At 38.6% G+C, this 11,228-nt stretch overlaps 2 protein-coding genes across 3 annotated transcripts; one reads left to right on the plus strand and one right to left on the minus strand.

The window, feature by feature from the left end:
- Positions 1-4,119: 4,119 nt before the first annotated feature.
- LOC133743708 (uncharacterized) lies at positions 4,120-5,443 on the minus strand. Its single transcript, XM_062171759.1, has 3 exons — positions 5,050-5,443; positions 4,585-4,944; positions 4,120-4,433 (listed from the first exon to the last, which is right to left on the minus strand). Exons 1-3 carry the CDS (start codon positions 5,441-5,443, stop codon positions 4,120-4,122), a joined length of 1,068 nt encoding a protein of 355 aa, XP_062027743.1.
- Positions 5,444-9,723: 4,280 nt separating this feature from the next.
- LOC133718004 (protein RADIALIS-like 4) lies at positions 9,724-10,976 on the plus strand. 2 transcript variants are annotated; one of them, XM_062144795.1, is made up of 2 exons: positions 9,724-10,025; positions 10,811-10,976. In XM_062144795.1, the coding sequence occupies exons 1-2, from the start codon at positions 9,818-9,820 to the stop codon at positions 10,816-10,818; spliced, it is 216 nt and encodes a 71-aa protein (XP_062000779.1). In that variant the 5' UTR covers positions 9,724-9,817; the 3' UTR covers positions 10,819-10,976. The 2 variants fall into 2 exon arrangements, with proteins under 2 accessions (XP_062000779.1, XP_062000771.1); XM_062144787.1 differs by having other exon boundaries at positions 9,735-10,107.
- Positions 10,977-11,228: the final 252 nt, after the last annotated feature.

The raw sequence follows: 11,228 nt of genomic DNA on the forward strand, positions 1-11,228 counted from the left end.
CCTGGTCAGTTGCTGACCAGGGATAATTTGGTCAGTCACCGTCTGATTGAAATCGGACGGCTGACAGATAAGTGATGAAATTTGGATTGAATTCTGTCAGCCGTCCGATTTCAATCGGACGGTGACTGACCAAATGATCCATGGTCAGTTACTGACCAGGGGATCAGGAGCGATACCGAGGTTGTGATGAATAAGATTTATATAAAGTTCTATGAAGTTTCAACTATTTTGTCGATATATGACTGATATTTAAAATATCTTTACAATTAAATTCTATGTCACAAGATAGAATTTTTGTCATTTCAAAGTACAAAGTTTCCATCCAATTTAGACTCTGATTCTTGTTTCAATGCCAAAAAAAAAAAAAAAAAAAAAACCTTTGATTCTTGTTTGTGATGGCTTTGATGAACCACAAGTAGTGAATTGTAAAAAAAAGCTGACGATTCAAAGCGCAGACTAATTTGAAGGGTCTGATAATCCAACAGTAAAGTCCAATGAAAAACCATTAAGAAAGTGCATGACCCCATTAACCGGCCTAACGACCACTGTCACCAAGTAGTAAATAACATGTCCATCTCAGTAATTTCCACATTTCTTCCCCACTGAAACTGAAATCATATAATATAATCAACAAGATTCTGGTAATGTTTCAAGAAGGAGGGAGTCTTCCGTTCGGCACCCGCACCACGTGGTAGTGAGGCGGGCCAATTAGTGCTCAAGTGGGTATTGCATATTAAAAGTCAGGGGCAGTTTCGGAAAAGATGAAAAAATTTAGAATTTTTTATTGGATGGCCGCACTGCCCCACCACGTGGCAGCCCCCACGCAACAATTTTTCTTCTGGAAGATATGTTATTATGTTATCTATTTTTGCCAAAGAATTTGTTGACTAATGAATAATGATACAAGATAAGAGTCATTGTCTTGGGACCTCTGTCTTACTGTTGAGCGCTGGGTTTTGTTTGGTTCCAATATTAAAACTTGGCTTTGGGGTGAGGCCACTGAGGCCTGCCTTTGTGATTTATCAAAGTAAAAGGAACCTATAAAGTGAAGAGTGAGTGGTGAGTGGTGACATGTAGGGCATACTTGAAAGCTAAGTAGTATGAAAAATCTGAGCTTAAGATTCTTAAGATATAAGCACAATAAGTATGGCTGATGTAGAAGGAACAATTGATGATGATACATGTGCTCCATATGGACCCAAGAACCCCTTTCATGGAAATAATCTAAGCCAAAACCTGTCACTCTCATGACTTGTTCATATGCCTCTCAATAATATTCCGGACCAAAAATTTATTCAGGTAAAAAAATCACATTGTTCTTCATTTTTGGTGGTCATCAGGGTATCGAGAAGCATTAGTGTTTAATATGATGAAAATACTAATTGACTCAATCAGAGTGTTTGGAACATGTCAACGATATATTTTATAATGGAAATTATTTTCCTCCCTCAGACCAAAAAAAATAAATTATTTTCCTCCCTCATATTCTCTTATTACATGAAAGATGGTCTAAGTATTCGATCATATTTTTTATGAGTACTTAATTTTATATTTAAAATTTGTATTGAGTATCGAGGTATCGACTATCGAGTTACACAACTTTATTAACATGAAATAACCTAGTATGTTTACTTTTGCCCTTGACCCCTCCAAATTTTCTAGGAGAAAACAGAATTTATATACTATATAGTGAAAGAGGTTGACGAGAGAGGAAAGTAAGAGCAAGTTCACCGGGCATTCTTATGCCCGGGCACCACGTCAAAAGCAGCAGCTGGGCTGCCATTTTTCAAATGTTCATGCTTCCACCGGTGTTGGGGCAAGACCACAGTGGGAGGCCCAGGTCACGATCTCGGGTAGGAGGGTGACTGAGCCCGTGACCCAGGATGCCAGGCTGGCCCAAAAAGAAGAAGCTCGGGGAGACGCGCCGTGTGCGGGAATTGGCCTTCACTCTCTTGTCTTCTAGCGGCGACAAAGTAGGCAGGCGCGTTGCAGCCGGTTTTTTGTCGTTTAGTGGTGTGATGCGGCGACGTGGCGTGTAGCCGTTGGGCTACTTTGCAGATTTGAATGCAACGGTCCACAGATCTGGACCGTTGCTTATGATAATGAAATGGATCTGAAGGTCCTCTTTAATCAACATTTGCAGAGGTTAAAAAAAAAATACCGTTAGATTACAACGGTAACAAAAAATTTCATTACAAACATTTTCTATAAATACCTCACCACCTATTTTACTTCTCACACCAAAAATATCATCTTTTTTCCTCAAAATTTTTTGTTCCTACTCCTCATAGCTTTCATCTTCCGAAATTTTTTGATTTCAATATGAGCATACGAGGCAATACGATTGGATTACCCGTAGGAGATCCAAGCATTGACAGGACACGTTGGCAGACTAATGAAGACATTCAATTGTGCAAGTCTTGGAGGGTTGTTAGCCAAGATCCGGCAAAGGGTACGGAACGCAGAAAAGATGATCTATGGATAGAGGTACGCCAACACTATGCCGAAAATTGGGATGGATATGTCCGATCATTGCAAGCTTTTCAAGGAAGGTGGAAAACCTTGAAAGTCAAACTTTATGCTTGGGCATTGTGCGTTAAGGCAAGCGAAAAGTTGGTATAAGAGTGGTGCGAATATGATTGATGAGGTATGAATTTGTAGTGTAACACAAATATTAATTTTTATGATTCTTTTAGTGTATATTAAAATTTAATTAGTTGATACATCTTACTTTAAATTATTAGTTGAAATATTTTGTTGATAATTATACTTTAAATTATTAGTTGATATATGAAAATTTAGTTGATAATTATACTTCAAATTAGTACTTCATAATCATACTTTAGACTTCATTTTATTTAAATTATACATTATACTCACCTTATACTTAAATAGTTGATACATTGTACCTCGTTTATATTTGTACTAATAGATTTATACTTTTTTGTTTAAATCAAATAGCGACGTCAAGCACAAGATTTGTGGAGAGCTGCGATGACAAAATCGAAAGGAAAAAAAAAAAAAGGTGATTTCATTAGTTTAGAATGTTACGAGATTGTTAAGGGGTTTCAACAATTTGATGACATTCCAAACCATTCCTCTTCGGCTGGAGGAACCTCCAGGGGAGGAACTGAACGGATGCACACACAACAACCTGTTCCTGATTCTCATGTCCAGTTGGACATAGATGCAGATGAGGTAAACGCCGATGCAACGCCCAATCCTTCGGTGAGGCCTCAAGGAAAGAAGGCTGCCAAAGAAGCTCTTCGGAAAGGAAAGAGAGCATCTAATGATTCCAGTCCTCTGACAGCCGCTGTGGAGACTATAGCAACCAACCAAACATCAATGCTGTCTGCCAAGGAGAAACGTGATGAGGAATATGCTCGACATCTCCGTGACCAACAACAACGAGATTATATACGCTTGCAATTGGATATTCAAGAGAGGGAATTCAAAATTCCAGAGAGGGAAGAGCGTATTATGGAGATGGACACAAGTAAGATGACGCCAACCAAAAAGAATTACTGGCAAAGAAAACAAAAAAAAAATTGCGGAGAAAGAAGCTGAAGATGCAACCCGTGGATCTGACATCCCACAACCACCATTCACCGATGGATATTATCCACAACCTCCTTTCCATGGTGGCTATCCACAACCACCATTCCCCGGTGGGTATTATCCACAATCTCATTTCCCCGGTGGTTTTCCACAACCAACATTCACCGGTGGCTTCCCACAAACACCATTCACCGGTGGCTATCCACAACCACCATTCACCGGTGGAGTCCCTTCCCCACCTTTCTCTTCGGGTGAATCCACCAACCCCAACCATATGGATGACCCCACAAACACAAATTTGATTCCTAATGAAGATGAGGATTAGGAAAATTAGGGAGTTATATATTTTAAATAATTGTATTGTTATGATTTCAATGCTTGGTTTTTTACTTATGTAATATTAGATTGATGCAATGAAAATTTATTTGAATAATATCCTTACAAATGAAAAGCTAAATGAAACCACACAAACATAATTAAAAACATAAAAACTAAAGTAGAAACCACACAAACATAATTAAAAACATAAAAACTAAATGAAAACACACACAAATAGCAGATCTAGATACTCCTATTGCCTTGAAATTCCCAAAAGTGTTGAATGAGGTCTTCCTGAAGGTTGGAGTGACTGTGCTCAGATCTAATTTGTTGGTAGCGGTCCATGAATCTGTTCATATGATGAGCATCTCTACCAACAGGATCAAAGTCTCTACCGGTTGGTCCCTCCCATACCTCAGCAATCCTAGGCCTCATATTGTTATCCTCCTCATCATCGCTGTCTTCAGGTCGTTCATTTTCGACAATCATGTTGTGTACTATTATACAAGTCAACATGATGTATCGAAGGTCCTCTTTATGCCACCCACGAGCAGCTCCTATAACAATACCAAACCGTGACTGTAATATACCAAAACATCTTTCTACATCCTTCCTATACCCCTCTTGAGCCTTTGCAAACTCAATTTCCTTGGGGGCGTGTAGGATTTCGAACAGTTTTCAAGAAAGTCGTCCATCGAGGATAAATACCGTCGGCAAGATAGTACCATAAACTGTGAGCTCTGTTGTTAACTTGGAATTGGATCATAAGTGCTCTACCGGCGGTAAGCTCATCAAACAACGAAGACTTTGCCAAGACGTTCAGGTCGTTGCATGTCCCGGGCATTCCAAAGAATGCGTGCCAAATCCAAGTGTCGTAAGATGGGACTGCTTCCAGGATGATAGTGGGGATCTGTTTCCTACCACTATATTCTCCAGCCCAACCTGTCGGACAATTCTTCCATTGCCAATGCATACAGTCGATGCTCCCAATCATTCCTGGAAAACCTCTCCTCTCAGCTTTCGCAAGAAGTCGTCTGAGGTCGGCTGTAGTAGGAGCGCGGAGGTATTCTGCTGAGTAAAGATCAACAATTCCTCGTGTAAAGTGCTAAAGGGCTGCGATGGAGGTGGATTTCGCCATCCGACAATACTCAGCACATTGATTTGCCCCTGCACCGTAAGCAAGCATTCCCAAGGCAGCTGTCATCTTCTGCTCCGGAAGAAGTTTGACTTTGCCGGTAGCATCTGACATTTGAACAAAGTAACGATCATACTGACAAATGTCAGTAGATATACGCTTGAAGAGATTGAGACTCATCCTGTAACGTGTTCGGAACACCGGATCTTTGAACACTGGCCGGTCGACAAAGTAGTCGGCCAACATACCTTTGCCCCTTTCTTCTCTAAGTCGTTCCTCATTTGGTGCACGACCCGGATGAGAACTGCACCCTCGGTGTTGGTTTCCAGATTCTTCTGCGACTGCAGCGATGACAATGACGTTGGTGGCCATCATCCGATCTTCATCATCTTCATCTTGAGACCGTCGAATTTGATCCCACAAATTGTTCATTGAAACGAGGAAAATTTAGGAAATATGTAATGCTAGAGATATGAAAAAGGTGAAGGTTTGTTAAGCTCGGATGGTGTGTGTATGTAGTGAATACATCATGTCTATTTATTGAAATTTTTCACACATAAAAGTGTCGGTGGGTTATCACTCACTCATTTCAAAAAAATTGTCGGTGGTGTGCATGTGATAAAAGTGTCGGTGGAGTTCAAAAAAATTTCACACTTTTCAAAAACTTTGTCAGTGGTGTACATGTGATAAAAGTGTCGGTGAGGTTAAAAAAAAAAAAAAGTGTCGGTGGACATATAATTTGTCTACTAATAAAATTTTCTTTGGTTGCATTTTCAAATTGTTTATCAATACTATTTATTTACATCATACATTTCTCATTTTTCAAAAAAAATTTAATAAAATATTCGATGAACAGTAACTGACTGGTGACCCTGACCCAACGGGTGGAAGCAAAGATCCAGTGGCAGTCAATAGTTTCCTGCCATAGTGACCTGGTGACCCAACGGGTGAACTTGCTCTAAGAGTCTGTTAAAAGGTGAAGGGAAGCAGTGCTGGAATTCTCTTGGTCTAGAATATCTCCGATTGGCACTATGCAGATGGGTTTTAGGGCCTTAGCCCTAAACGTGTTTGAGCCTTTGGAGGGGCCCAAAAACGATGGTATAGACCTATTCAAGTGAGGCCCAATAATAAACCCTGTATGCCTCAATGAGATTGTAGCAAATCTTTGGTGGCTCCACAAATCAGCACATGCATGCAGGCTATACGACGAAACCAAACTCGGGTTCCAGATCCCAAATCAAGATATAACAGACTCTAAAAGCTAAGATAGATACATTGTTTCAAAAAAAAAAAGAAAAAAAAAAGCTAAGACAGATAGAGATGCAAGAATAGATCTGACAGAACCATTTGCAGAAGCAATGGTTGAAAATCAATGGAGCCGATCACAACCCTATCCTGAAAGCTGAAATAGCCAGATATTGTTCGTCTGTTTCAAGCCATAGATCGACCACTTCCAATTTTATCGGATGTCCCCGAAGGGACCCATAGATCGACCACTTATCACCTCAGAGCTCCACTAGCTTACATATATATATGGTTCCCAGCTAGCTATATACAAGATTAAAAGGCTAGGGATAGATAGCCCGACGAAAAGTGCATTATGTATATACGTACACACACACACAATAACTGGAAAAGTACATACGTTATATGATTATATATGCACATGCAACCATGCTCACACGTACAGCACAGAAAGCGATTGATGGATGCAAGAGCTTTATTTATACTGGTTTTGGATCTGTTCACATCCTAAAGAAACCAAATGAAAAAGAAGCAGCAGATATTGTGTCATATATAATAGTTTTGTGTTCAGTGAAGCAGCCACGAATTTTGTTATCATAAAATTGTGAAAAGAGAAACTCGTGAGCATTGGCAAACGTGGCTCGATATTCTTTTAGTTGTTTATCGAGCAATATATAAAATCAAAATATTGAGATCAATTGCATGATTCAAGATAAATATATGTATGAGTAATACTATGTTATATAATCACTAAATATAAGATTTTAAACTATCAAAAAATAAGATGATAATGTACGTACATTAAGCTATCACACGATTTTTCTTTGGTTTTTCATTCTTATGCTACAAAAGAACAAGAGCGGCGTTCATGTCTTCAAAGTTGTTAACTCCCACTAAGCTACAAGGTAAAAGACGAGGAATCCGTAGAGGAGCAGTGCTTCGATATAGCTAGATGGAAATGGAGACTTGAACTGATGGTGATAAAGATTCCAAGTTTCCATATATATAAATCTGCAACTATCAAAGATTATATAAGTTTATCAATGCAGTGCAATTCAAGGACCATTGCCATTACTAGAGATTCCCCTCCACTTTCCCAAAAGTCCCTCTCAACCAATGATATATATGATCAATCACCCTCAACACTATATCAAAGTTGATTAGGCACAATCAAATTATGAACCAGATATTAATTGCAGTTTTATGAAGTTGGTCCAATTCTCATCAAGATATAACATATTGATCCACCCAGAAACCACAAAGCTAAACTGTAGCCTAAATTTAGTCCTAAACCCTACACATAATATAATCAAAGAATTCCATGAAATTAATTGAGAAATGGAATAACTGCAGATCAGTCCAGCTGAGATTAGTTGAACAACTTCAGATTCTAGCTAGAAAGCTAGCAATGAAACAAAAGTATCAAAATTCAACTTGCTTATGCAAAAGGAGCAATATAACCAACTTGCTTGGTAGAGATTAAAGTGGATTCTTGGTATCTTCCAATTGGCAATTTATTACAAGAATATACAGAAAAATCCCAAGCAGCTAGCCATTAAAACTTTGATCCAAGAACATATATATCAGTCCATATCTTGCTTGGAATATATATTAGTAAGTGGAAGAATAAAAATCCAAGATATTTGTACCAGAGATTTTGGAAGTGGTCCAGTTGAATGCACATTGACCCAACTTTTAGATCAGTTTCATTCAGCATTTGAACTTGAAAATATATCTACCAAGTGCCTTGTATAGCAGGCTACTATATACAATTTGTACAGCAAGTACTAATAGTATTGGATTCCCATCCCAGAAGGCAAAATGGGACCCCATTAGCTAGCTTGTTCAGCTTTTGAATTCCATGTGAACACTGAACAGAACATTACAATACCAATGTGCTCCTACCGACAAGATCTAAACCTGAAAATCAAGATTGAGGATGGAGACTTATACCAAAAATCAACTCATGTGTATTCTGCAGTTTTTACTGTGTTCTACTGATATTGCCAAATCACTAAGATTGTAGGATCTCACAGGTTTGCTTAGGTCTTAGTAAAATGCTTTGAGGAACTTGATACATTTCTGTACTAATTCCTTGAAGCATAATGATTAATGAGGTTATATTTTTGTAGCGGCACGATGTATAAGCAGGAAATGGGTCAATATTGAACTCTTTTAATGAGGCATTGTTAAACTAATTTCAAAAGTTCAGTAGTGTGGTTCTCAGTTGGCAGGCTGGTGAATGTAAATCAAAGGCCAGAAAAAGAGCAGGAATACAAGAACAATTAACTCGATTTATGAAGTTCTGAGCACCAGAGACAGAGTGAAAAACCTTACTTCGTTGACCTTATCGGATCATCCTGACCGACCTCGAAAGCAAATACTACATTTCCTGTATGATTCTCTGAGATTGACATTTACTTTCTGAGAAATTAAGCAGTGTCAATATCCTTGCCTTTTCCATAATCACAAAATCATTCTTCTTTCACAAGCTTCCTGTGCGTTTATGGACAATGATTAAAAAGCTGATCAGTCATTAACACTCAATGTGGCAAACAAATTGATGTCAAAATCAACATTTAACATCAGCAATCAGATGAGACCACTAGCTAGCTACCTTATCCCAAAAGGTCCTTTGCCTACTGAAAACGTATGGCTACTACCAATCTTCGTAGGTCTGGTCATATTCTTTTATCCCAATTTGGGAGCAATGCTGGAATATGTACGTCCAGCTTTTCGGCACCACTGATAATGCTAGTGATATTTCATTAAGAAAAGCTAGCTCATATGTCTATAAGCTGAAGTAACAGAAGGATGAATACATTTTCAGGGTGGAAAATTACTCTTTATTAAGCTCATGCATTTCAATTCAGGTGCCAAACAAAAGCATTATCAATAAAATTGACGAAGAAATATCTACACCAGTTGATATTGTGCTCATGTTGAGTTAAATTGGCGCTGAAATTGTGCTTATGTCTAAAATTGCATTATTTTAAACTTTCATATAATATATTTCCCTGTGTATCTAACTAAAACTCTAAGCCCCAACTCTTAAACCTGAAACCCAAAAACGACGTTGTTTTGGACATACGTAAGTACAAAGATTAGGAGAGAGACAGCCAAGAAGTCCTGTTATCATTGCTGCAATCACCACAAGTGCAGTGAAAAGTAATTGCAAAGATATTATAGGTATAAGATTACAAAAAACCACTGAAGGACAAGTAACTAAAACTAAAGGAAAAGGCACAACTTGGTGTTCATAATCAAAGCTAGGAATATTAATTGTAACAGTAAAAACAACTAAGGACCAGGACCAGTCCTTTCATAGTGAATCTTAAAGCTTTGGGTGTTCTTTGTCCTTCTTCTTCATGATCTTGTGGCTCTTAAGGGAACGGGTCAGTCTTACTTCATATTCTGACTCTTTTTGAAGATATATTCGCCCAACTGGCTTAACCCCACCACTCCTTTCCCTCCTCCTTATAAGGAGACCTCCTCACTTGCTTCTATCTTAAACTCAAACACAACCATCAAACTCTTTTCCCTTCAAAGTGGTAGTTATTAATGGCATCCAACTCACTTTCTTCACGAAGCTCGAGCTCCTCATGGACTCCTAAGCAGAACAAACAGTTCGAAAAGGCGCTAGCCTTGTACGACAAGGACACCCCCGACCGCTGGCAGAAGGTGGCCAGAGCCGTAGGAGGGAAGTCCGCGGAGGAGGTGAAGAGGCACTATGAGATCCTCCTTGAGGATGTCAAGCACATTGAGTCTGGTAGAATCCCATATCCTGATTACAGGAATAGCGACTAATAGTTAATAAGTCATCATCCCCTCCTTAAGTTTGTACTGCAAAGGTACTAACTTACACTTCACTAGCTTCATTTCTACTTTTCTTACAGCAAATTCTCACGTGCACGCGCAAACACTAATAATTTCATTGCTCCAAATTTAGCCAAGTTAGTTGGCAAATTGATATTTGAAGGCCTCGGCATTAGTATGTGCGGTCTTGTTCAACTTTGTAACTTGAACAAGACGGGCATGACCACTTCTGAGATGGGTAACTGTGTGCAGTTCCATTCCTGGTCCCCTTAGAATTGCTTTTAAATTTTTTCTCCTTGGAAAATTAATCCAGGAAAGTGAAGTTGAGAAAGTGCTTGTGAAGTGCTAGTTTCTGAGTGTGGTCCATCAGTTTTAATACAAAGGCTAGGCTAACACCCAACTCACCTAACTGCTAAACTACTTGCTTATCATTATAATAATGTATTGAATGCAAAAAGGAAGAAGCTGACCACACTATGTTCGACTTCTTATCTTGTCTCCTCCACATGTGATCACTGATCCTACCACTTTTGGTATTTGGATAATATGCCACCGGTCTTATACTTTCTTCTTGAATCAAATACCACGTGATGAGATCGATACAATTGCCTCATTAGGATATATATTAAGAAAACTTAACTCATCATGCATCACTTGGGCATTCTTCACATTTTTCTGCAGACTTTGTTAATTTGAATATTTTCTGCAGACTAAAGCTTTCGTTTTCTCGATTCTCAGGCTCTTGAAGAATCGAAAGTGGCGTTCAAGAAGTAGATTTGTGAAGATTAGCAGATGCAGATTATAGATCATATATGTGTGTAAAGAACCCGGTTGGATATTGTGTAAGTTAACCATTGTAATGGCTTTTGTACCAAGTAATTGTCTATGAAATTCAATACCACTATATATGAGTGTGAAGTTTATGAAAGTATTTTTCTTTTCTTTTCTGATAATCTGTGGTTGTATGGGACAAATGGAATATGTAGTAGCATCCCATTCCATAGCTCATGATCTCATCTCTCACTATTGTTGTCCAGCTCGATCTCCCTGCTGTCTCCAATCCTTAGGGATCAGAATCATGTAGCAGTTATGTAGTTATGAACTACAAGAAGCATATATATTTGTACTTTATGGTAGGGAATAAAAAAAAAAAATC

This window comes from Rosa rugosa, chromosome 1 (assembly GCF_958449725.1).
Source record: "Rosa rugosa chromosome 1, drRosRugo1.1, whole genome shotgun sequence".
Taxonomy (NCBI): domain Eukaryota; kingdom Viridiplantae; phylum Streptophyta; class Magnoliopsida; order Rosales; family Rosaceae; genus Rosa; species Rosa rugosa.

Excerpts from the sequence above, each read along its gene's own strand:
- LOC133718004 (XM_062144787.1), top strand. The coding sequence starts at position 9,818 with ATGGCATCCAACTCACTTTCTTCACGAAGCTCGAGCTCCTCATGGACT.
- LOC133743708 (XM_062171759.1), bottom strand. The coding sequence starts at position 5,443 with ATGAACAATTTGTGGGATCAAATTCGACGGTCTCAAGATGAAGATGAT. Across the intron at positions 4,945-5,049 it reads CTTGGGAATGCTTGCTTACG|AATACCTCCGCGCTCCTACT; the intron begins GTGCAGGGGCAA and ends TTTACTCAGCAG. Across the intron at positions 4,434-4,584 it reads ATGGTACTATCTTGCCGACG|GAGCTGCTCGTGGGTGGCAT; the intron begins GTATTTATCCTC and ends GTATTGTTATAG.